This window comes from Phalacrocorax aristotelis, chromosome 1 (assembly GCF_949628215.1).
Source record: "Phalacrocorax aristotelis chromosome 1, bGulAri2.1, whole genome shotgun sequence".
Lineage (NCBI taxonomy): Eukaryota > Metazoa > Chordata > Aves > Suliformes > Phalacrocoracidae > Phalacrocorax > Phalacrocorax aristotelis.
The window spans coordinates 152,149,521-152,173,294 of record NC_134276.1 but is presented as its reverse complement, the minus strand read 5'-3'; the positions used below and the strand labels follow the sequence as shown (position 1 = coordinate 152,173,294).

At 45.5% G+C, this 23,774-nt stretch overlaps 2 protein-coding genes across 8 annotated transcripts in view; both read left to right on the top strand.

The window, feature by feature from the left end:
* CAPRIN2 (caprin family member 2) overlaps nucleotides 1–3,519 on the top strand; it is a 35,157-nt gene extending 31,638 nt beyond the window's left edge. For 6 of the 7 annotated variants that reach the window (XM_075116420.1, XM_075116404.1, XM_075116396.1 and 3 more), the window contains 3 exons: nucleotides 239–339; nucleotides 1,080–1,146; nucleotides 2,602–3,519. In XM_075116420.1, coding sequence (XP_074972521.1) covers nucleotides 239–339; nucleotides 1,080–1,146; nucleotides 2,602–3,170 — 737 coding nt within the window. In that variant the 3' untranslated portion in view covers nucleotides 3,171–3,519. The remainder of the gene's footprint in view (nucleotides 1–238; nucleotides 340–1,079; nucleotides 1,147–2,601) is intronic. The other variant, XM_075116429.1, reaches the window with a different exon arrangement.
* An 8,553-nt stretch (nucleotides 3,520–12,072) lies between these two features.
* Nucleotides 12,073–23,774, top strand: part of IPO8 (importin 8) — a 52,796-nt gene continuing 41,094 nt past the window's right edge. Inside the window, exon 1 of the mRNA XM_075116370.1 lies at nucleotides 12,073–12,345. Coding sequence (XP_074972471.1) covers nucleotides 12,262–12,345 — 84 coding nt within the window. The 5' untranslated portion in view covers nucleotides 12,073–12,261. The remainder of the gene's footprint in view (nucleotides 12,346–23,774) is intronic.

Below are 23,774 nucleotides of genomic sequence, written 5' to 3'. Positions count from 1 at the left end.
TTGTTAAGGTCTGGTAATACTTCTGAAGATGTAATTTTGATGCATACACTGGGTAGTTCAGAGTAGCTAATGAAACGCATTCTTTTTAGGAGTAGTGAAACTCTGAAATAAGGAATAGATGTGTAATTCATGACATAATACATGTGATAATTGCCAAAACGAGCTCTAGTTGTATTCTGGACTTGTACTTGTAAACCAAACCATAAATAATATAGAATAATCAACCTTATTTGAACAGGTTTTGATGCCTACAGAGGCTCACCTTCAATAACTAATGGCAGCTATGGCCAGCTGCAGTTCCCTGGTAGAGACTATGCTGGAATGCCATATTCTCAGAGGGTAAGCATTGACTTTGTTTCCAGGAGCCTTCTTGAGCACTGTATGGGAAAATTTTTCAAATATGGTAGCTCTTCATCATCTTAATAGGTGCATTATTCTTTAAAAGCTAGAGTTTAGTTTTGTTTCCTAGATGAAACCCTTTTTTGGGACGGTAGACAGCAGTTGAAATAGGAACTCGGTTCAGACAGCTAGCATATCTGTATCACAGGCTGAGTTTAGTCTGAAGGGAATCTCCAAATACAAACATGTCAAATAAGATGTGGCATAATGAGTCCATTTTACTGTGGATTTTAAAGCTAGTCCTCAATGCCTCTGTAGTATAAAATAAGGAACTCTAAATGGATTACTGGGGGGTGGGGGTGGTGGTGAATCCAAAAAACCAATGTGTAAGAAAGCAAAGGTTCCTGGTGAGAGGAGGGTTTTCAGCTCTGAAATGAAATATATTATTTTGTTCAGACTCAGACTTGTAACAGACCTCAGATTTGTGGTAATGCTTAATGAACTGAACGACGTATAGTTCAGAAACTAACTTGCTAGAACTAGCATTGAAATAGCTCTTACTTTTACAATAGCTTGTATGAAATTAAACAGCCTTAGTAGAAAATTTATCTGCATCTTAGTTCTGAACTCATCGTTGTCTAGTCTAGAGCTTGAATTGTGCAAATGAAAAAATACTGTATTTGGTAGTCCCACTTGTCTTCAGCTCATAGCAATCTTACTAATACTTATGTCCTTTTTAGGATGTTAATTACCAGCAGTGCTATAAACGAGGTGGGATAACTACTGGCCCTCGAGCAAATTCAAGAGGTAAGGCTAACATCAGGTTTCCAGTGGTATATGTATGTGCTTGGGCATCTGAAGTGAAGTGTTGTTGTTAATAGCGAGAAGCAGCATGCTATCATAGATCAAAATTGGTATAAATTAACCAAGATAGGTGAAAGCTTAAGTACTGTTCTTAGACATTCAGCATTGCATAGCAGCAGATTTAATGTCACTTTCAATTTAGTGTCTTCACATGCCAAAGTTTTGACACAACAGTACCTTACTGAACTTGCTTCACAAATACCCTGACCAGGAAATACGCACAGGCTGCTTGCCTTGTTGGATTTGGCTTCATCCCTTAATTGTGTGGTCTCCCTGACTCTGGGTGAGCTACCAGATCCCAGAAACTTTAAGATACTATTCTTCATAGAAAATTTTGTTTGGGAATACAGGTTTACTTTGTACTTCCATGCTGAAAGAAATACATAAGACTAGCTGTTTCGGTCCAAACATGAACAGGCATGTGTTTTGAAAAGTTGTAAACAAGATGATTTAATCCTGGAAAATCTGCTGGGGAAAAAAGCTGGACTTGCAGTGCTATAGGTGAAAAGAAAGATGAACAGTAACTACAGATCACTACTTTGAAGAACAAAAGGACATTATGGCATATCACGGAAACTGTTTTAGGATAAAGCAGGTCTGCTTTGTCAGGACTCATAGAATATACTTCAGAAGAGAATTAAAAGAAATGTGAGATTGTGGCAAGTTAACAGTAGATATCAGTAAGTCATCAGTAGCAACTTTAGTTTTGTTTTATATCCTAAGGTATTCCTTTCCAGTGGAAATAATAGTGCCTTTGAAACTTGAAGGTGACTGCTTTAAATTTCTTACATCTGTTAATGTTTTCAAATATCCAAGTTCAAAGGGTCTAGAATGAAAAGATAAACAGCTTCATTTTAGGGAGTGGGGTGCAGCAAGCTTAAAAGCAATTCTAGTTTTTCAAACTTAAAATATTCTAGCATCATAAGTTGATATGACCTACTGAGAATGCAGCTCCAGAAGAACAGAAATGAGGTAGCTTGAAGTGCAAATTTGGGTCTTGATGGTGACTAAATGACTACTTGGGTCTTGGTAATCCTGCCAGTTTTTTCCAGAAATTATTTATCTCCACTCAGAAGCTAGCACATGCTTTTTTATGGTAATAGATGTATGTGGTAAATACTAAAGCTAAAACTATTCCAAGCTAGTGCCCTCTCTTACTTAAAAGTATGAAAAGTCATTGCTCATAAGTTATGGTCTATCCTGCTGAATGCTGCAAGTGTGGTGAATTTAAACCAGCTTCAAAGTTCTGTTCTCACAGGGGTCCTCTGACAGCTTCCTGTAGCTGAAGGACAAATCTGTTGCAAAGCTCATATGTTTACTGCTTAAGGTTATGTCTGCGGGTTTAAGGGTCTCCTTCTGTTGTAATAATTATGTATCATTGCTAATGATCTTTAACAGCAGGGTGGAGTGATTCCTCTCAGGTGAGCAGTCCAGAACGAGACAATGAAACCTTTAACAGTGGGGACTCTGGACAGGGAGACTCCCGCAGCATCACCCCTGTTGATATGCCAGTGACGAGCCAAGCTGCCACCATACTACCAGTGCATGTCTACCCCCTCCCGCAGCAGATGAGAGTTGCCTTCTCTGCTGCTAGAACATCTAACTTGGCCCCTGGAACTCTAGACCAGCCAATTGTGTTTGATCTGTTGCTGAACAACCTTGGAGAAACTTTTGATATCCAGCTTGGTAGGTTCAACTGTCCAGTGAATGGTACATATGTCTTCATCTTCCACATGCTGAAACTGGCTGTAAATGTTCCCCTGTATGTGAATCTCATGAAGAATGAAGAGGTCCTAGTGTCAGCGTATGCAAATGATGGGGCTCCTGATCATGAAACAGCTAGTAACCATGCGGTCCTGCAGCTGTTCCAGGGAGATCAGATCTGGTTGCGTCTGCATCGTGGAGCCATCTATGGAAGTAGCTGGAAATACTCGACCTTTTCGGGATACCTCCTTTATCAGGACTAAAATCCAGTGCGATGTTTACAAGAGCTGCTCCAAACACCTTGGTGGAGGGGGGTGGGACTAGCTTTGCACTTCTGACTTTATAGAAGATATGTGGTTCCATTATTATTGGGGGAAATGATGGTCCTGTGGTGCAAGGTGAAATCATGGAGTTGGGGTACTGAATCAGCACTAATTTGGCACTTTATCAGTTGTGATGTAGCCTTGCTAGTAAAGCTGTGAATGTATATTGTTTGCACTTACCCTAAACTGTATTAATGTCCAGCTTACTACACTATTGATTGCCTCAAGTATGGGCTATTCACAATGCCTTGTTGTGCCTCAATAAAACAAGTTAATATGCATTTTAGTATTAATCTTGCCAGTGGTCTTTATTTTTTAAAATACATCAGAGTTTATTCCTGATGTGGGGAGTACCTGCATGCTATTACATAGAACTGGTCTTCGAGTTTCAATAATTCAGGGTAAACTGTGTAGTTTAAACGGAATTACTTGTTTGTTCAGTTCTTGCTTGATGCCATTGTCAAGAGTGTGCCCTTGATCAAAACACAGTCAAGATTTAGTTACCTACCTGCTTCCTTACCTGAAAGATCAAGAAGTTAGAAGTGAAATGCTACATACTTCATTAGGACTAATTATTTTAAATGCAGATCTGGGCAAAGTCTAGGTTTGTCACATTACCTGTCCTTCAGTAGTCATGTAGTTGAAATTCTTAAACCTCAAAGCAGTCACTGAAGGGCTGGTTCACATTGCTACTTAGCTGCAATATATTAAGTTAAAACTTAAACCCTGTGAGGCACAAACATGGATGGCTTCACTTCCCCCATAGGATGGATTGTAATGCAAGTTATCCCCTTCTTTTAGAGAACTGTTGTAAGACTTTGTATTTGTAGTTGAAGCCTGCTGCTTTCATTTTAAATCAAACCTGAATACAAATGCTAGGAAGCATTTATGAAATTCCTTTCTTAAAGCTGAAGGGCTGTGTGACTGGTCTTTGGCAATCTCTTGTGGCCAGAGAAATGAAAAGCTGTGATCTATGTCCTTGTTTAAGCTGCAGCATGTCAAATACTGTAAAGTGTTTCAATATTTAACATGGAGGTATGAACTAGTAAGACTGTAGGTCACTGGGTCTTCCTACTTTTAAAAGCTTCGAGAGCTTGTTTTAGCATAGGAAGTACTCAGTATCTGAGCATGCTAAGGTAGCTAGTGCAAAAACCTGACTGGTGTATCTAAGGCTGAACTAGTACTATGCAAAGTAAATGCAGTTCAGCTATCTGCGTATTTAGATTGAAGTAAGAACTTGAATGGAATATACTTCAGACCCCATATAAAGCTGCTGCTTCTTGGTGACTGATTTCACAACTTCCAACTTTAAACAGCTCTCCCCTGCTACCATGCAGATGCCAAAACAAGTTGTCTGGCATGACTTCATGAAGTTACTGCCATAAAGATCTTTAGTTTTATTCCAAGCTCAGATTTCTTTTGCATACAAATTTCTAGAGGGTGATTGTACTTCAAGTCTTGGTTTAATTCCTTTTGCAAGTTCCAAGATGAGACATTTAAGATAAAGCTTTAGGAAACCTAGGTTTTTTACCACTATGGACAAAAATATCAAGCCTTAACCATTGAATACTAAGCCTGTATTTTGTGTTTTTAAACATGCTAATTCTGACTTTTGCCAATGAAGAGGCTTATTTCTAGATCACTCAAAGGCTAAGTGGCAGGTGTTTGACTAGCACTTTTTTGCTTAAACTGTTAACTCTTCTCGTGTATTAATATGGGAATACAGTAGATAGGCCTAAGAGCTAGGATAATTTTCAGCTTGCAGTAGCTCTGCAGCTGCGGACAAACAGACTTAATAGCTTTTCTGACAAAGCTGCCACTTCTGATTTTTAGATGCTTAGAGCACTGACCCCGTCACTCCTTGCATGCTGTCTGTGTAGGGACTAGTAAATAAATGAGCCTTATTCTGTGTGTAGTAGCAGGGTATCCCTTGTGCTTCACGCTGCTGTAGTGCAGGCTGCTTCATTTACCATACAGCTTCTCCTATGTAGTTTTATTTTATGTATTTGTATGGGGGATTTCTTAGTTTTAAGAAGTTGTTACTGGTACTTCTAAGCGTTGCTAATAAGCTTGGCCTTTGGCAACCTCTGATGTGATTGTTGTGCGCGTGTTGCTTTCTAATGCTCTAGTTCAATCAAGTTTGGACAATTGCTTGGTGGACACATTTGGTTGAGACTCACCTCATTACTTACTGGCAGATCTAGCAAAGCCTTCATGTATCTCTAGCTTGTGTGTGTTTAAGATATGAGGTAAGCGCATCTCAATTTCAGAGCTGGTTGCCCATCTGTATAAGATGGATTTCTTAAATTCCCGGCTAAAGGAATACACACTGTCACAGCAAGAAGCATGAAAATATGATGAAGCATGCAATCTAATCATTACACCATTTCTTGATAGTAAACTTAAATGTAAATTATGTAATGGATGGATGTGTTGTGGTTTAACCCCTGTCAGCAACCAGGCACTACACAGCTGCTTGCTTACCCTCCCCCCTGCAATGGGATGGGGGAGAGAATCACAAGAGCAAAAGTAAGAAAACTTGTGGGTTGAGATAAGAACAGTTTAATAATATAAATAATTTAATAATAATAAATTGTAATGAAAATAAGAGAGAGAAAAACAAAACTCAGGAAAAATGAACGATGCAACTCTTCACCATCTGCCAACTGATGCCCAGCCTGTCCTTGAGCTGTGATTGTTCCCTGCCCCGGCCAACTCCCCCAGTTTATACACTGAACATGCCGATATATGGTGTGGGATATCCCGCTGGTCAGTTGGGGTCAGCTGTCCTGGCTGTGCCCCCTCCCAGCTTCTTGTGCACCCAGCAGAGCATGGGGAGCTGAAAAAGTCCTTGACTAGTATGAGCGCTACTGAGCAATGACTAAAACATCAGTGTGTCATCAATATTATTCTCAGGCTAAATCAAAAGCGCAGCACTATACTGGCTACTAGGAAGAAAATTAACACTATCCCAGCCAAAACCAGGACAGGATGGCTTTAAAAGACGTCATACTTTTATAAGCTTTATGAGCCTGAATTGGAATCACTTCTACAGTACCAGCTACTTTAAAATAAAATATCTGGTTTTCCCCTGATATTTGTTATTTAAAAAAACATAACTGGACAAGTGTCTTCCATACAGTAACTGAATATATGATCAATTTTACCCTGTAGCATTCTTGATTAGCACCTCCTTAGCCAGAACTGTTGGCTTTCACTGCATTTCTAGTTGGAGCTGTGAACACAGCTCTCGCTAACCTGGTACAAAAAGGAACACGGGTACAATTGAGCAGGTGCTGTCATAAAAAAGTTTTTGGACTAGATGTGACTCAAAAGGCTAGTAACTGAACCTTCAATGTTAAGGCTACATTTAAAAAAAAAAATACTGCAAAAGACCAAGCAAAACACCTGTTTTTCATGCCAATATCTGGCCAAAATCCACTGGTAGAAAATTGCTGTTCTGATCTTCAAAATAACTAGAAATATGACTTCACATGGTTTCCCATAATGATAAACACTAGGATATTGAAACCTCAATCCTCTTTCTTTATGTTTCTAGGTTAACACTTGTTTTGAAAGCTTCTCAAAGTATTTCAGTGCATTATTATGAACTGATACAGTTTAGACTACCTCAGTATGTCCAGACTAAGGACCTAGATCCATATTCTACTTCTGGGTGAAGCATTTAACAGGTGAATTTCAAAACTTGAAAATATTTGAGGTAAGACCAGTATAGCCTTCACGTAAATACTGTCTGCCAATACTTTTTGCCTCCGTAGTAGTTACATGAAGTTGCGTGCATTCACTATATAGAGATGATAATCAGATCTAATTAATACTTACAAAGGGGCATTGTAGTTCTTCTAACTTGCTGTTGCTGTCTTTTGCTGTGCAAATGGAATGCCACCTAAATTCTCTCCAGTTCAGTTACCTTGTGCAGTCTGCTGAAGATAAGCTATAAGGATAAGGAACTAGCACTAGGTTTTGATTTGGAGTGAATTTCCATGTTTCTTTCTCCGAGTTCAGTGAAATAATTAAACGCTCCCGAAATAGGAGGGTGTGCTGGTTTTGGCTGGGATAGAGTTAATTTTCTTCCTAGTAGCTAGTATGGGGCTGTGTTTTGGATTTGTGACCACAATACAGTTGATAACACAGGGATGTTTTCATTACTGCTGAGCAGTGCTTGCACAGACTCAAGGCCTTTTCTGCTCCTCACCGCACCCCACCAGCGAGCAGGCTGGGGGTGCACAAGGAGCTGGGAGGGGACACAGCCGGGACAGCTGACCCCAACTGACCCGAGGGATATTCCACACCATATGATGTCATGCTCAGCATCTAAAGCTGGGAGAAGAAGAAGGAAGGGGGGGATGTTTGGAGTGATGGTGTTTGTCTTCCTGAGTAACCTTTATGTGTGATGGAGCCCTGCTTTCCTGGAGACAGCTGAACACCTGCCTGCCCATGGGAAGCAGTGAATGAATTCCTTGTTTTGCTTTGCTTGTGTGTGTGGCTTTTGTTTTACCTCTTAAACTGTCTTTCTCTCAACCCAGGAGTTTTCTCACTTTTCTGATTCTCTCCCCCATCCCACGGAGAGGGAGCGAGCAAGCGGCAGTGTGGAGCTGGTTACCAGGGTTAAACCATGACAGAGGGTTTCTTAAAATTTTCAAAGGACTAACGGACTTGTGACTTTCGTGTTTCTTACAGGTTACGGAAGTGAGAGGAAACCATGAATAATCTACCAGAATTATGATGGCTAACTTCCTGCAGCTAAGGAAACCTCCAACCTGCAGGCTACAGCGGTGCCGCAGAGAATGTCACTGCTCTGTTGTGCTGGTTCACTTTACGTACCTCTTCCTCCCTGACTGCTGTAAATTATCTACAGCTGCTCCGGCAAAACAGTCAGCGGGGGAGATGGCTTCAGATATTTTACTCTGATCAAAATCTTGTATCTGGAGGCCTGGCATACATTTACCTGCTGCAGATCATCCTTGCTAGCTCTGTATCAAATCTATATGTCTTTTGAGAAAATTAAGTTTGAGAGCCTCGTGGAGGATACAAAAAGTCTGTTGTGTATTCTAATTGGAGATGTACGGTACCATACCTTATAAAAATTAATTAACTCTCCTTATGCACTTGTTCACAAGTCTCTGAGCAACTTAATTTTGTGTCTTGTCTCCCAACTATAAACAATTCTGTTAAGAATGGAAAAGCTTATAAATTTTTATCTGCTGACTGAACATTTCCAGGTGGTGTTGTACCTGAAAGAAAAAATATTGTGACGTACTAATTTGGCTGGAGAGTACTCGTTCATACAGCTCATGGACTGTTTGGGTCTTAGATGAGTAAGGGCTGTGGCTGGAATGAAGGCTTTACGCTACATACAGACCCAATCGCTTTGGCATTAGTTTACTACAACGAAGTAAACCCTGTGTTGAAAGCGGTGGATTACTTTTAGCTTGTAGCACATCACGCAAAGGGACGTTGTTGTCCTTCTCATACTTTTCCAGGAGTATCTCTTATTAACTACAACTGACAACCAGATGCTATCCTAAAGGAACTTGGTCGGCAGGATAACGTAGCAGTTGTTCTATGCCCGTGGAAGGTACGCACGGCACTCAGATGAAACACTGCCTGCACTTCAAAACAACCAAAAGTCAAACAACTAATTCTGAGTAACCTGCAACACATAAGGCTTTTCTAGGTTTTTTCCCCATCTCCCAAAGTTCTTCAACTTAACCAAGTTATCTTGATAGCAACTCTGTCAGGAACTTGGACTGATCTTCCTTGAAGTCAAACATACGTTGCTTTAAAAAATCCTTGTTTTCAGCAACCGAGTTTCAAAAATGATTGCTTGTTCTAAATCCTTCATAAAACTGTTGTTTTACTGCACCAGGAGAGTTTTGGAGCTTTTAAAAAAAAAAAAAAAAAAAACAACTTTGCTTTCCCCTATCTCCCCACCTCCCTTTTATTCTCATCTTTTTTTCTGTACTTGCATGCTGGTGCAACTTGGATTTCATTTACTCGTTTCTAGTTTCTTTGTATATCACTTGTCCCATGCACACTGGGTCTTCTCTCAGCAGCAGTGTCAGACAGCTGACAAGAAAATATCAGAATTTCACCTCAGATTCTTTACTTGGCAGAGTAGCAAAATAGATTTAACACCCCGCCCCCTTCTAATTCAGTTCCAGATCCATTATTTTGAAGTAGATGAAGCCCAAAATATTAACAGAATCTTTGCTCTAACAAAAAGCCTTACGAGTTCTTGCTTATAAGGAGTAACTTTCATCCTGAAGTTTTTAAAGTTACACGAAAACATTTCAATTAATGACTAAACTTATTTTTAGAATAACATAGCCACTGCTATCTGTGGAAGTTCATGTTTTACAGAAAGAATTATCAGGCATACATCAAACCCAGTGCATAAGTAGACTAAAATGTTTTGTGTTTAAAAATGCTGTTTTAAATACAAGTGGTAAGTGCAATAAAATTATGAAAAACATTTTGGGAAGATGTTGAAATAGCCTTCAAGCATATTTTGTTCTTTATTGATAGGTTTTACATCCACAAGACTAAAGTCCTTCAATGAACAAATTTCATAACTTTTAAGTTCTCCTGCCACAGATGAATACACAGAAACGGAGTAAAACAGAGCTGCTTTTAAACTGTCCATAAAGCACTAATTTGGGAAAAGGAAGTAGAGATGTAACACTAAAAGTCTTTAAAGTAATTTGGTTTTAGTATGATGCATGATCCAAGATCCCTAAAATGGGCAGTTTTTCACTGGACTAGTCTTATTTACTATCTTAACCAAAATGGGAAAATGACAACAATTTACCATTGTTAACAATACACACTTTTTACACTTGCATTGTTTTTTGTTTATATTTTATGATTACTGAACACACTCTCACCTGCTTTTAAGAAGAAATGAAATGGCGAATGAAAGTACCTACAATTTCTTGCTAGATGCTGGACAGCTGCGTTACTGGGGAACAGGAAGATAGTTCTTGAGTAATAATGATGAGGTGCTCTGCACCACTTCAAAAAGTGATGAAAACCATGAGAGCGCACGATCCCCAAATGCTATGAGGTGTAATTAATTTTTACAGTTATTTATTAATTATAGGCAAACTTATTAAGGGACAATTTTTTAAAAAATGAAATCGGTATAGTATTAGCTGCTTTAACATTTCCCTTGTAAACAAATTAGGAACTTAAGTTATTTACTGGCAGTAAAGATGATGTGGCAAGCATCGCCATATAGTCCCCTTGGTTAGAGAAGGGTATTCCTACCATAAATGGCACTCTTGTGCACTCAGCGTTGTTAGTAAGAGTATTCTTCAGTACAGGTCAGGTAATATTGAGGGAAGTACTGCTGTTTTCTTAATGGAGGAGCAGTAATGAGAAATTATGTTTTATACCGTAATTACAACAAACAAACGATATATTGTCCAATTGTAATCTTAAGGCATCTATATAATGGGTTGATCCCGTAATTGCCCTTGTGTTTGACCCTTCCAAAACACAGCAAATAGTCATTCTGTTCTTTCTACTGGTTAATAACATGCCTCGGGTTTGTAAAGTTATGTAAAACATCACCTGCAGAAGTAACCGAAGGATTTGGCTCACTAAGGTAATATTAGTCATGAGTTTTTTCCGGCATGCTGTTGGTCTGGGAACTGCACCTTTGGTAGTCATCTTACACCTGCATGGATGTTTGAATCTTCCTTTGGTTCACTTGCACATTCTGGGATTTAAGGGGGAAAACAGGAGGACAGGTGTGGAGAATCACAGCGGGGTAAATGTTTGCGGTTTGAAGTGGTGTTTGTATACTCCTGACAACCTGAGTGGTAAGTACCCGTTTTTACACACAAACACCACAAAGATAAGCCAACCGTTTTCAGGGCCTACTAATCTATATGACGATGCCAAGCATCACAAAGAAACATGCTCAGAAGCATAGTAGGAATTATGTGGTCCCCACTGCATGTCTTAAGAAGCTCCTTGCAACAAACTTCTACCTCCCTGCCTGTTACGAGTCTTTCTTGCCCAGCTGCGCATACCTTAGGTACTGGATAACTGTGAATAATGTCAGTTCTCCGCCACAGAAGTGACCTGCCACCAGTGTCGGTGTTCTCGTGCAAACAACACGTGCGGCAGCAAACACACAACAGTCACGCCTGGTACGCAAGTTGGAAAACTACTAGAAAAAGGAGTAAACTACTAAACTTTTTTTTTTTTTTTTTAAGAAGCGCAGTGAAAGCAGGTGCTGGCAAAGACGGATGGCACAGCGGGTCCGGAAGCATCCCATGGGCTGGGCAAACGCCTGCGGGCCTGGCGTGCCTCAGCCAGCGCTGCCGCTCGCTGGAAGGTGCCAAAAGAGGCCCCCCTGCAGCGACGGGCGGGGGTACCTCACCGCAACAGCGGCAGGGGTGCTGCCAACAGCGCTGGGCCCCGGCGCCCCCGGCCCAGCCCTCCGCCCCCGGCCCCGCTCCCCGCCGGGGTCCCGTGCCGCAGGGGACGCCACGGCAGCGGCGGTTCGCTGCCAGCCGAGCCTCCCGTTGGCGTCCTCAGGGTTGAAGCGGGGGGCTGCAGGAGAGGAGCCGGCAGCCACACACGCGGCCTGAGGACAGCGGCCTCCCTGCCCCCGGTCTCTCTCTGAGAGAGAGGGGCGCGGCGGACCCCGTCGCCTGCGTGCCGTACCGCGACATGGCCGCCCCCAGGGAGCCGCGGCCCGATAGCCGCGGGCCGTCCCGGCGGGCTCCCATCCGTACAACAAGATGGCGACTGCCTCTTGCCGACCTCCGCACCAGGCCAGGAGGAGGCGCTGCCGCCGTAAAGCAGCGCCCGCTTCCCGATACCCAGCTGTCGCAAACCGGTGAATGGCTCTGGAGAGGGACGGGGGGGGCTGGGGGATACGGGCCTGTGACTGTGGCACCGGGGGGGCAGCGGCGCTGCTAGGGGCGGCGGCGGCAGCTCCTCGTCCTCCTCCTGCCCCCGGGGAAGCGCTGCCTGCCGGCGAGGGGAGCGGAAGATGGACCCCAACAGGATCATCCAGGCTCTCAAGGGCACCATAGACCCCAAGCTGCGCATCGCCGCCGAGAACGAGCTCAATCAGGTAAGGGGGGCGGACGGCCCCGGCCGGGACCCGCTGGCCGCCCGCCCCGCCCCCGCCCCGCCGAGCCGCGCCGCACGGGGCCGCCCGGCCCCGCCGGCAGGGGCGGGGGGGTGTGTGGGGGGGTCGGGGTGCGCCCCCTCCCCCGCGCCGGGACCGCCCGCCGGGCTGTGGGGAGGGGGTCGTTCCGATGGCGGCGGGAAGCGGGGCCGGCGGCGGCATCAGCCTCCCCCCCACCCCAGCCAACCCCGCCGGTGCGGGCCCTTCCGCGCCGGCTGTCAGCGGCTGCGGGCGCTGCGGGGGGCGGCCCGGTAGGGCCGCCCGGCTCCGGCTGCCGGGACCCGCGGGGCGGGCTCCGCCGCTGCGGGACCTGCCGGCTCCGGCAGCCGCCGGGTGGCGGCCCCGCGCCCGCCGTGGGTGTGCCCGGCGGCCGGGCGGCACCGCCGCCCTCCCTCAGTTCTGTCCTTAATTTCGTGACCCCGGGAGCAGGGCGTCCCCGCGAAGGCGTGACATGGAGCTCCGCGCCGCTCGGCGCGCTGCCCCGCTCCGGCAGGTGATAGATGGCGGCGGCTCTCGGGGGTTCCTTTCGCCCCCTTCAGCCGCACGCCGGGTAAAACTTGGAGAAAGGCACGTTAGCTTTTTGCGGGTGGTACTTACCGCACCATCCCGCGGTTCGTGTGGCGGCAGTTCGCGCCGAATCAGAACCGTGACCGCAGCTGTCGCCGCTGCCCACACCAAACGCTTACAAACGTTTGGAAAAAAAGAGAAGGTCCCCTTGCAGAGCATTAATGAAGATTTAACCTCTATGCTTCGGTGGGATGTTTGCTCGGTTTTATTGGAGGGCTTGGGATTTATTGATTGCGTTGGTGTGTTAACAAAATGGCTAATGAGAATTGGCTGTCAGAAATTACTGCTACTTTAGGGTTGCTACTTCGGCTTGATTCTCTATTTAGGCAACGTAAAACTCCTTTTGAATTAGCTATAGCTAATCCTTGCTTTAGCAGTTGGCAAGTTCCTTTAGTGAATCAGTGGATTAAGTGCTGGGCATTGAGAATGCTTTTGAGGATAGCTAGATAAAAACACAGAACTTTTTTTCTTTATTTGGCATAGTTACTTCAAAAATTCGTCATACCTATTTTTATCCCTGCTATTAAGGACTGAGAGGGAAATTATAAATACTTGTCAGCAGCCTGTTGCACAGGGATCAAAACTACAATAATAAACTGCTATGTTTGGCAGGCTCAGAACAAAGAAGCAGCTGTCTGGATTCCTGGGTCCTGCTCCTAACGCTGTCGTTTTAACATCACCAATAAACACTGTGAAGCTCAGGAAAAGTTTTGAAAGCATTTTAAGACCGAGATCTGTAAAAGAAGTTTTGAGTTCAAGTGACGGGTAGTGCAATTCTCATGAAAGACACAGGTTTTAGAATCAAGAGGGCAAGTATATTAAGAACAGGTTGAGATACAGATTTTTATTTAAAGTAGCTGACGCATTTTCTCTTTTCTAACTATGATAACGAAAGAATCTTGAAATTAAGGCATAGCTATTATTGTGTAGGCTTCCTGTTCCAAAATGAAGCATGGTGTATTTGACTGACATAATGTACTGATGCAGTGCTGGGTTTGATATGATGCTTTGGATGAGTGGAACAGAAGTCCTCCCAAGGAATGTTGATTAACGTGGGCCTTTGACATCTTGAGGCCTTTTCGGTGCTTTTGAAGCAAGACTTCAAAGCGATATGTCAGAATCCCATGTATCTAATGACAGTGTTGACATGTAACTGTGTTCCTACAAGTACCGGAATCCAGATGCTGTTCTAGCTTTTATCTTGCTCTAGCAAAGGAACCAATCCACCAACCAAACAGGACACCCTCCAACAAGAAGCACTTGAAGTGGTAGTACCACAGTTGGCCAAACAGAGCAGAACCTTTATTCTGTGCACTGGTTACAGCGATGCTGCTCCTGATGCATGCGAATGGGTATTGGGGTGAAACTTCTCTTCTCTTAGCCCATCTGCAGTGTACGTTTGCATTTGAGTTTGAATCCAGGTGCTGACAGGAGCTTTCCAGAGAGTATAAATCCTACTAAGCTCACCAAAATAGCACCTCTCTGTTGGCACCTCAGTGCTTGTACAAATACAGAGAGTCCTTTAGAACAGTATCGTAATAGTCCCAGCTCCATAATTTGCTTACAGTGTAGAGTGTGGGGAATGGAGTTAAAATGAATGAAAGCTTGCCTACCTGTAAAAAGTCTCAGCATGTTTGAAAATGCTTCTTTCTCTTTCGTGTGTTCCTGCACCTGTGTAAAGATAGAGGTAAATCACTGAAGTTGCTGTCTGCCTTCTGGGTTATCAACTAACTGCATTCAGAAATGGAATCAAGATTCTTTTTTTCTTTTCCCCTTCTTATATCTACTGGAAAGCTGTTTGTGAATTTTCTTCCTCCCGTAGCTAGAAACATGTGTTACTTTCCAACCTAAATTAATTTATGGTCCATTTATATCCATTTGTGCCAATCTGACTTCTTAACTAGAATAGATTTCTCGGTACCTGCTCTGACATGTTTGTCAAAGGCTGATCCCTACTGGCCTGCTTTCCTAGCCTCAACAGACTGTATTTCCTTTACCTTATCATAAAACTGAGTTTATGAAATCAAATAATATGAGAGGACAGCTTTTCTCCGTTCATGTGTCCCTTTGATTTAATCTTTCCTGTGCAGTCTGATCATTTGTGCGTGCAGCGTTCCAGAAAGTCTCATGCTCAATGCCACCAATACCTCATTTGACACATCCTAGAAGTACAATTATCTTCTTTGTGTCCAACACCTACATGTTTCTTATCACTTAGTATAGCAAGGTCCTTTTATCCTATGGTTGTTCCTCCCTAAGAAACCTTAATCTTTTAGGAGAAATTCCTGTTATCCTTGAGTGTGTGACCATGTACTTTGTCCTGTACCCCACTCCATTTTTGTTGGTGCAGTTCTAAAGATCGTTCAGGTCTTTGTAGGTTTTTTCTGTTCTTTTTTCATGGATGCTGCGTGCTACTTCTGAGTCGTCAACAAACTTCACTTCTCTTGGTGACCTGAACACAGACATAAGTGTGGGATTTGTCTGAAATGTGATTCTTGATGAGCTAAAGCAGCGATTTCCTGCCAGGTCAGTAATCTCTATCATGCAGCTGCTGTCATTTCCCTTTAGCCGGTAGATTTTCTAAGTGTGCACATCTTTCCATCCCCCTCTTTTTCTTTCATTTTTTCCCCCTCATTTTTTTCTTCAGCTCTGTCACATCATAGTTGGTGTGTGCCTTGGGATCATATTTATCAATCACACTGTACTTATTAGAACAGCCAATTATCATACCAAGAAAGATACTCAAATTCTGTGCACCTTTCTTTGATATCTGTTCTAGGCTGTTACTCTTGTTAGGGGTTTAGGGGTGTCTCATGGACTTTGGGACTTTTGCTGTTGTGTTTTTTTTTTTTGTTGTTTCAATGGCTAAATACTGCTTTCATCTGCCAGTTCTTGGAGTGTAGTGGAATGTACTGTCTGATTATGCCAACATACAAAGTCATCTCTGACTCCAGATAAGATTACTGTACAATATTTATGCATTAATCTTTGTTGGCTCAACCTGCTGTAATACATTTCTTTGGCCTGTCACAAAGGGGAAAATAAGAACACAGTTGCAGAAATACAGCTGTTTGTTTAAATATTGAAAAGGAGTTGCAGAATTTGGCTTTGATGGGAACTGAGAAGCAGTGCTGGAAGAAGAGAAAGAGGTGTGGTGAGAAGATTGCCCAAATGCAGAATAACCCGGAATAAAGTTGGCCTTCCTTTCATACCTTCCACATCTTTGTTGAGCTGGCTTCTGTAGTAGGCAGGGGTCTTAAGGCCACTCTGAAAGTGACGATAAGCACCTCGTGTTACCTAGAGGAAGGAATATCAGGTATTTGTATTGAAGACCAATTTGACGAGGAAGTTGACTTGCTTGGTTAAAAGTGCTGTGAAAGTGGAGTTTGAGACTGGACAAGTTGGGCAGCAGAACCCGCAGAGGAAAGAAGGTCAGGTAGATTTCTGTAGGTGTTTATTTTCACTGTGTGCGAAAACACTGTCCATTTTCCCCTCCGTAAACGATGCTTTGCCTGTAGGCAGGGAAAGAAGAAAGTGTCTTTTGAAGTTCTAGTTTGTTATAACAACCTGTCTCTGACTGCCAGTGTGTCGTGGTTTAGCGGCAGCTCAGCCCCCCACAGTCGCTCGCTCGCTCCCCACCGGTAGATGGGGGAGAGAATCAGAAGGGTAACGCTCGTGGGTTGGGATAAGAACAGTTTAATAATGAAAATTAAAAGAAACAACAGTAGAAATGCAATGTAAAGGAGAACAACGAGAGGCGCAAAGCCCCGGGGGAGGGGGGAAGGGAGGGGAGAGGGGGAACGAACCGCCGGAACGAACCGCACGCGCCGCAGCCGCTCGCCGCTCGCCGCCCGCCGACCCAACGCCGCGCCGCCTGCGCGCTGCCACTGCCCCCCCTCAATATACTGGTCATGGTGTCACATGGTATGGAATGAACCTGCCATTGGCCAGTCGGGGTCAGCCGCCCCCACCATGGCCCTGCCCCTCCCAGCCCCCCCTGCCACGCCACGCGGCAGAGCGCGGGAAGCTGGAAAGGTAGCTGACCCCCACAGTGAGGAGAATTAACCCCTTCTCAGCCAAAACCAGCACATTCTCCACCCCTTATTCCATACCACTTACACCATGCCCAGGTCCCATATGATGCAATACAACCGTACCAACCACCACCCCTCCCCTTCCCATCCTTTAACATAATACACAGACATCATTCCCTTAGTTCATGGATCTTCCCTGTAAAATGTCCATTAAAATGTCCATTGAGTTCACGCAGTCCATGACTCTGGGCTCCATCTGTTGTATCAGTCTTTCCGGGTGGGAGAGATGGTGTGTGGCGTTGGGTTGCTGCATACCGAGTCAGTCATCGTTCCATCACTGCTGCACGGCTTGTTTCATAGTTGACCTTCCATGGGTTGGGAGGCTCGTACTCTGATATCATTGATACAACACAGAGGTGACACACAATATTATATAGCAGTTCACATTGTGCCATTCAGTTCATTGACTGTTTTCACCCAAAATCAAATCCCCTTGAGGCACACATCGGATTTCTCCATCCTCCCGCATCACCCACCAAGTGCACCCAGGTCCTCGAGCAAAAACAATCCCACGAATGGGTTTGCCTTTGCCAGAGGCAGGAAGAACCCAGACTGTTTTGCCCAGCATACTTTTTGTGTGCACTACAGGGACTCTATCCCCTTCCACAGTATGTAGGATTTCTGACTGGGCAGGGCCAGCTCGGTTGGCAGATCCCCTCGTGTTGACTAACCACGTGGCTTTTGCTAAATGTGTATCCCAGTGCTTGAATGTCCCACCCCCCATTGCTCTCAGTGTGGTTTTTAACAGTCCATTGTACCTTTCAATTTTCCCAGAGGCTGGTGCGTGATAGGGGATGTGATACACCCACTCAATGCCGTGCTCTTTGGCCCAGGTGTCTATGAGGCTATTTCGGAAATGAGTCCCATTGTCTGACTCAATCCTCTCTGGGGTGCCATGTCGCCACAGGACTTGTTTCTCAAGACCCAGGATAGTGTTCCGGGCAGTGGCGTGGGGGACAGGATATGTTTCCAGCCAGCCAGTCGTTGTTTCTACCATTGTAAGCACATGGCGCTTGCCTTGGCGGGTCTGTGGGAGTGTGATATAGTCAATTTGCCAGGCCTCCCCATATTTGTATTTCAGCCATCGTCCCCCATACCACAGAGGCTTTACCCGCTTCGCTTGCTTGATTGCAGCGCATGTGTCACATTCGTGGATAACCTGTGCAATAATATCCATGGTCAAGTCCACCCCTCGATCACGAGCCCACCTGTATGTTGCATCTCTCCCTTGATGGCCTGAGGTGTCATGGGCCCACCGAGCTAGAAATAGTTCACCCTTATGCTGCCAGTCCAGATCCACCTCAGCCACTTCAATCTTGGCAGCCCGATCTACCTGCTGGTTGTTTCGATGTTCTTCAGTGGCCCGACTCTTGGGGACGTGAGCATCCACATGCCGTACCTTTACAACCAGTTTCTCTACCCGGGCAGCAATATCTTGCCACAATGTGGCAGCCCAGATGGGTTTGCCTCTGCGCTGCCAGTTGCTTTGCTTCCATTGCTGCAGCCAGCCCCACAAGGCATTTGCCACCATCCAGGAGTCAGTATAGAGATAGAGCACTGGCCACTTTTCCCGTTCAGCGATGTCTAAGGCCAGCTGGATGGCCTTTACCTCTGCAAACTGGCTCGATTCACCTTCTCCTTCAGCAGTTTCTGCTACTTGTCGTGTAGGACTCCATACAGCAGCCTTCCATCTCCGGTGCTTTCCCACAAGGCGACAGGACCCATCAGTGAACAGGGCATATCGCTTCTCATCTTCTGGCAGTTTGTTATACAGTGGGGCTTCTTCAGCACGTGTCACCTCCTCCTCTGGTGATAATCCAAAATCTTTGCCTTCTGGCCAGTCCATAATCACTTCCAAGATTCCTGGGCGACTGGGGTTTCCTACTCGAGCCCGCTGGGTGATCAGTGCAACCCATTTACTCCACGTAGCATCAGTTGCATGGTGTGTAGAGGGGATGTTTCCTTTGAACATCCAGCCCAGCACTGGCAGTCGGGGTGCCAGGAGCAACTGTGCTTCAGTACCAACCACTTCTGAAGCAGCTCGAACCCCTTCATATGCTGCCAATATCTCTTTTTCAGTTGGAGTATAGCGGGCTTCAGACCCTCTGTATCCCCGACTCCAAAACCCTAGGGGTCGACCCCGGGTCTCCCCAGGTGCTTTCTGCCAGAGACTCCAGGTAGGGCCATTCTCCCCGGCTGCAGTGTAGAGCACATTTTTTACATCTTGTCCTGCCCGGACTGGCCCAAGAGCTACTGCATGGACTATTTCTCGTTTAATCTGTTCAAAGGCTTGTCGTTGCTCAGGGCCCCATTTGAAATCATTCTTTTTCCGGGTCACTTGATAGAGAGGGCTCACGATCAGACTGTAATTTGGAATATGCATTCTCCAAAAACCCACAACGCCCAAGAAAGCTTGTGTTTCCTTTTTGCTAGTTGGTGGAGACATGGCTGCTATTTTGTTGATCACATCCATTGGAATCTGACGACGACCGTCTTGCCATTTAATTCCTAAGAACTGGATTTCTCGTGCAGGTCCCTTCACCTTACTTTGTTTTATGGCAAAACCAGCTTTCAGAAGGATTTGGACTATTTTCTCACCTTTCTCAAAAACTTCTTCTGCTGTGCTGCCCCACACAATGATGTCATCAATGTATTGAAGGTGTTCTGGAGCTTCTCCCTGTTCCAGTACAGTCTGAATCAGTCCATGGCAAATGGTAGGACTGTGTTTCCACCCCTGGGGCAGTCGATTCCAGGTGTACTGGACGCCCCTCCATGTGAAAGCAAACTGTGGCCTGCACTCTGCTGCCAGAGGGATTGAGAAGAATGCATTAGCAATATCAATTGTGGCATACCACTTGGCCGCCTTTGACTCCAGTTCGTATTGAAGTTCTAGCATGTCTGGCACAGCAGCACTCAACGGTGGAGTGACTTCATTCAGGCCACGATAGTCTACTGTTAGTCTCCACTCTCCATTAGACTTCCGGACTGGCCATATGGGACTGTTAAAGGGTGAGTGGGTCTTACTGATGACTCCTTGGCTCCTCAGTTGGTGAATGAGTTTATGGATGGGGATCAGAGAGTCTCTGTTGGTGCGATATTGCCGCCGGTGCACTGTTGTGGTGGCGATTGGCACCTGTTGTTCTTTGACCTTCAGCAACCCCACCACAGAAGGGTCCTTTGAGAGACCGGGCAAGGTAGACAGCTGTTCAGTTTCCTCCGTCTCCAAGGCAGCTACACCAAAAGCCCACTTGTAACCTTTTGGGTCCTTGAAATACCCTCTCCTGAGGTAGTCTATACCAAGGATGCACGGAGCCTCTGGGCCAGTCACAATGGGGTGCTTCTGCCACTCATTGCCAGTTAGGCTCACTTCGGCCTCCAATACAGTTAGCTCTTGAGATCCCCCTGTCACTCCAGCAATGCTGATGGGTTCTGCCCCTATATAGTTTGATGGCATTAAGGTGCACTGTGCGCCGGTGTCCACTAAAGCTTTATACTCCTGTGGGTCGGACGTGCCAGGCCATCGGATCCACACAGTCCAGTAAGCCCGGTTATCCCTTTCCTCCACCCGGCTGGAGGCAGGGCCCCTCTAGTCCTGATCATGGCAGTCACAACTCACTTCCTGTAAATGTGAATCAGGAGTCCCTCTATTACACTTAGAAATAAAATCTGCGCTTCTACTCCTCTGCCTGGGGACTTGCTCGCTGGAAACTGGAGCAGCAGCTTTCCTGGAAGAGCCTCCCTGAGTGACTGTTCTTCCTTGCAGTTCATGTACTCGTGCCTGTAGGGTCGAAGTAGGCTTGCCATCCCACCTCATCATGTCCTCTCCGTGGTCACGCAGGTAGAACCATAGGGTGGCCCGTGGTGTGTATCCCCTTCTTTGAGCCAAAGGACGCTTATTCCTAACAGCTGAGACACTGCTCTGTCGAGGTGGGGAGTAGGACAGATCTTCTTTGAGTTGCTGGACCTCTTGGGATAGTTTCTCCACAGCAGAGACAAGCGAGGAAGAGATATTTGTGTCATAATCCCGGAGTCTATCTATCACCTCTGCCACCGTTGGTGTCTCGTCATCTTTCCAGGACATCACTGCCAATGAGTTTGCATGCGAAGATGGTGCGCTCCGTACAAACTTCCGCCACATGGGTCGTGTGCACTCGGCTTCATCTGGATCTTTGGATGACCGTTGATCATCCAGGTCACCATAAATCACCTCAAACACAGCTAATTCCCTGAGATACTGGATGCCTTTCTCCATAGTTGTCCATTTTCCTGGGCGATATGTAACATCTTCTTTAAAGGGATACCTTTCCTTCACTCCAGACAGGAGTCGCCTCCAGAGGCTGAGGGCTTGTGGTTTTTTTCCAATTGCTTTGTCAACGCCCCCTTCCCCAGAAAGGGATCCCAATTGTTTGGCTTCTTTTCCCTCTAGTTCCAGGCTACTGGCCCCATTATCCCAGCATCGGAGCAGCCAGGTGGCAATGTGCTCACCTGAACGACGGCTATAATCTTTTCGCATATCTCGCAACTCGCTTAAGGACAGGGATCGGGTGGTCTCTATTTCATTTATTACTTCTCCCTCCTCTCCCCGCGATGGCCCTGGTTCTTCATCATCCCGTTCTAAACGAGTTGATGTCCGCTTCCAATATTTCGTCTTATGTATGGGGGCAACTGATACTGGTACGGGTTTATTTTCTGAGCTAGCTCCGGTACTTGTTGTGGGGGTTTGAGTGGCTGCAGTGCCTGTTGTCAGGGCTGGATTGTCTACAGTGCCAGTCACTTTGCATTTCAATCCAGAGACATTCTCTTCCCCCTGGGGGCACTGAATACTGTTGAGCAGGGCTCGGTATGCATGGGCCAGACCCCAGCACGTTGCAGTTATCTGTGTCTCTCTGGAGTTCCCAGCGTAACAACATACTTTCTCCAAATATTCTACTAGTTTTTTAGGATTCTGCACTTGCTCGGGGGTGAAACTCCAAAACACTGGGGGTGCCCACTGCCCTAGGTATTTGCCCATGCTATCCCACATGCCCTGCCACTCGTAACTATCAAGCCTCGGGGCAGATTTCTGGGTGATATTCTTAAGTTGCTTAGTCAAAACCAAAACAACATGCCCAAAAACTAACAATGACTGCACCTTAACCACCCAAGGATGTTCAAGATACATAAAGGTTGTTGTAACAAAGGCACAGACATCATAGAACAAAGTTGCAAAGGTACAATTCTGTATTTCCTCCATGTAAAATCTCTCAGAGGAGGAGGTATAATTGCTAATTGCCTCAACAAGGTGGTATCCGAAGTACAGTAACGGTTTCAGCAAAAACCCCAAATACCAGATAAAGCTGAAAACGAGTGTTTGTATAACAAATCTCGTAGGCAAAACATTACTAATCACAGCAGAACACAGCAGACTCAAACAACCAACACCGATTTTTAACACCAACTGCAAAAAGGACAACATGGTGCTGGGACCAGCAGCTGTTGTTATCTCCAACCCTCGTGCCCCACGTTGGGCGCCAAAAAGACTGTCGTGGTTTAGCGGCAGCTCAGCCCCCCACAGTCGCTCGCTCGCTCCCCACCGGTAGATGGGGGAGAGAATCAGAAGGGTAACGCTCGTGGGTTGGGATAAGAACAGTTTAATAATGAAAATTAAAAGAAACAACAGTAGAAATGCAATGTAAAGGAGAACAACGAGAGGCGCAAAGCCCCGGGGGAGGGGGGAAGGGAGGGGAGAGGGGGAACGAACCGCCGGAACGAACCGCACGCGCCGCAGCCGCTCGCCGCTCGCCGCCCGCCGACCCGACGCCGCGCCGCCTGCGCGCTGCCACTGCCCCCCCTCAATATACTGGTCATGGTGTCACATGGTATGGAATGAACCTGCCATTGGCCAGTCGGGGTCAGCCGCCCCCACCATGGCCCTGCCCCTCCCAGCCCCCCCTGCCACGCCACGCGGCAGAGCGCGGGAAGCTGGAAAGGTAGCTGACCCCCACAGTGAGGAGAATTAACCCCTTCTCAGCCAAAACCAGCACACAGTGTAAGAAAAAAGAGAGAAAATACTAATCACAACTGCAAAACTATTCCCAAGTGTGACAAATACTGATGGAGTTTCTAAGTAACATGTTTTCAGTGCACAGGAATCGGAAATAAAACTTAGTAAACCAGGTAGTTGAGCATTCAGATCGAATGCATGAAAGCCTTAAAATAATATTTGTAAACAATTAATTGCATACATATTCAAGGTACACCTTTTTTTCTGTACGTTTATCTTTGCAAACAAAGATGTAGTGCCTTGATTTTTCAGCAATTTTTACGTGCCATACATGGATTCAGAGGTACAGAGAAGGAGATATTGTTTACTGCTAGTGGTGAAGGATGGTCTTAGCTTCGCTTGCAGAACCCAAGGGAAGGCTCCAGTTTTCCACGTCCATTGTACTGTCCTAGATTGTCCTCTTGTTTTTCTGCAGAGGAAGAAGCACTTTCCTGTGCCATTCTGCACTCAGCCACTGTGGTTGCTATCACTGCGGTGGAAAGGTTACTGACAGACATGATTACGGAGCAGTTACTTGCTGTGGGCTTTAGATGTGACAGCAGGCAAGACACAAGAATTATACTTGCTGAAATGAGTTTAGTAGTAGCGCATGATAACGTGGAAGCCAAATCTGAATGTTAGATGTGAAAAGTATTTGCTTCAGTTGGATCCATTTGGGGAAACTTTTA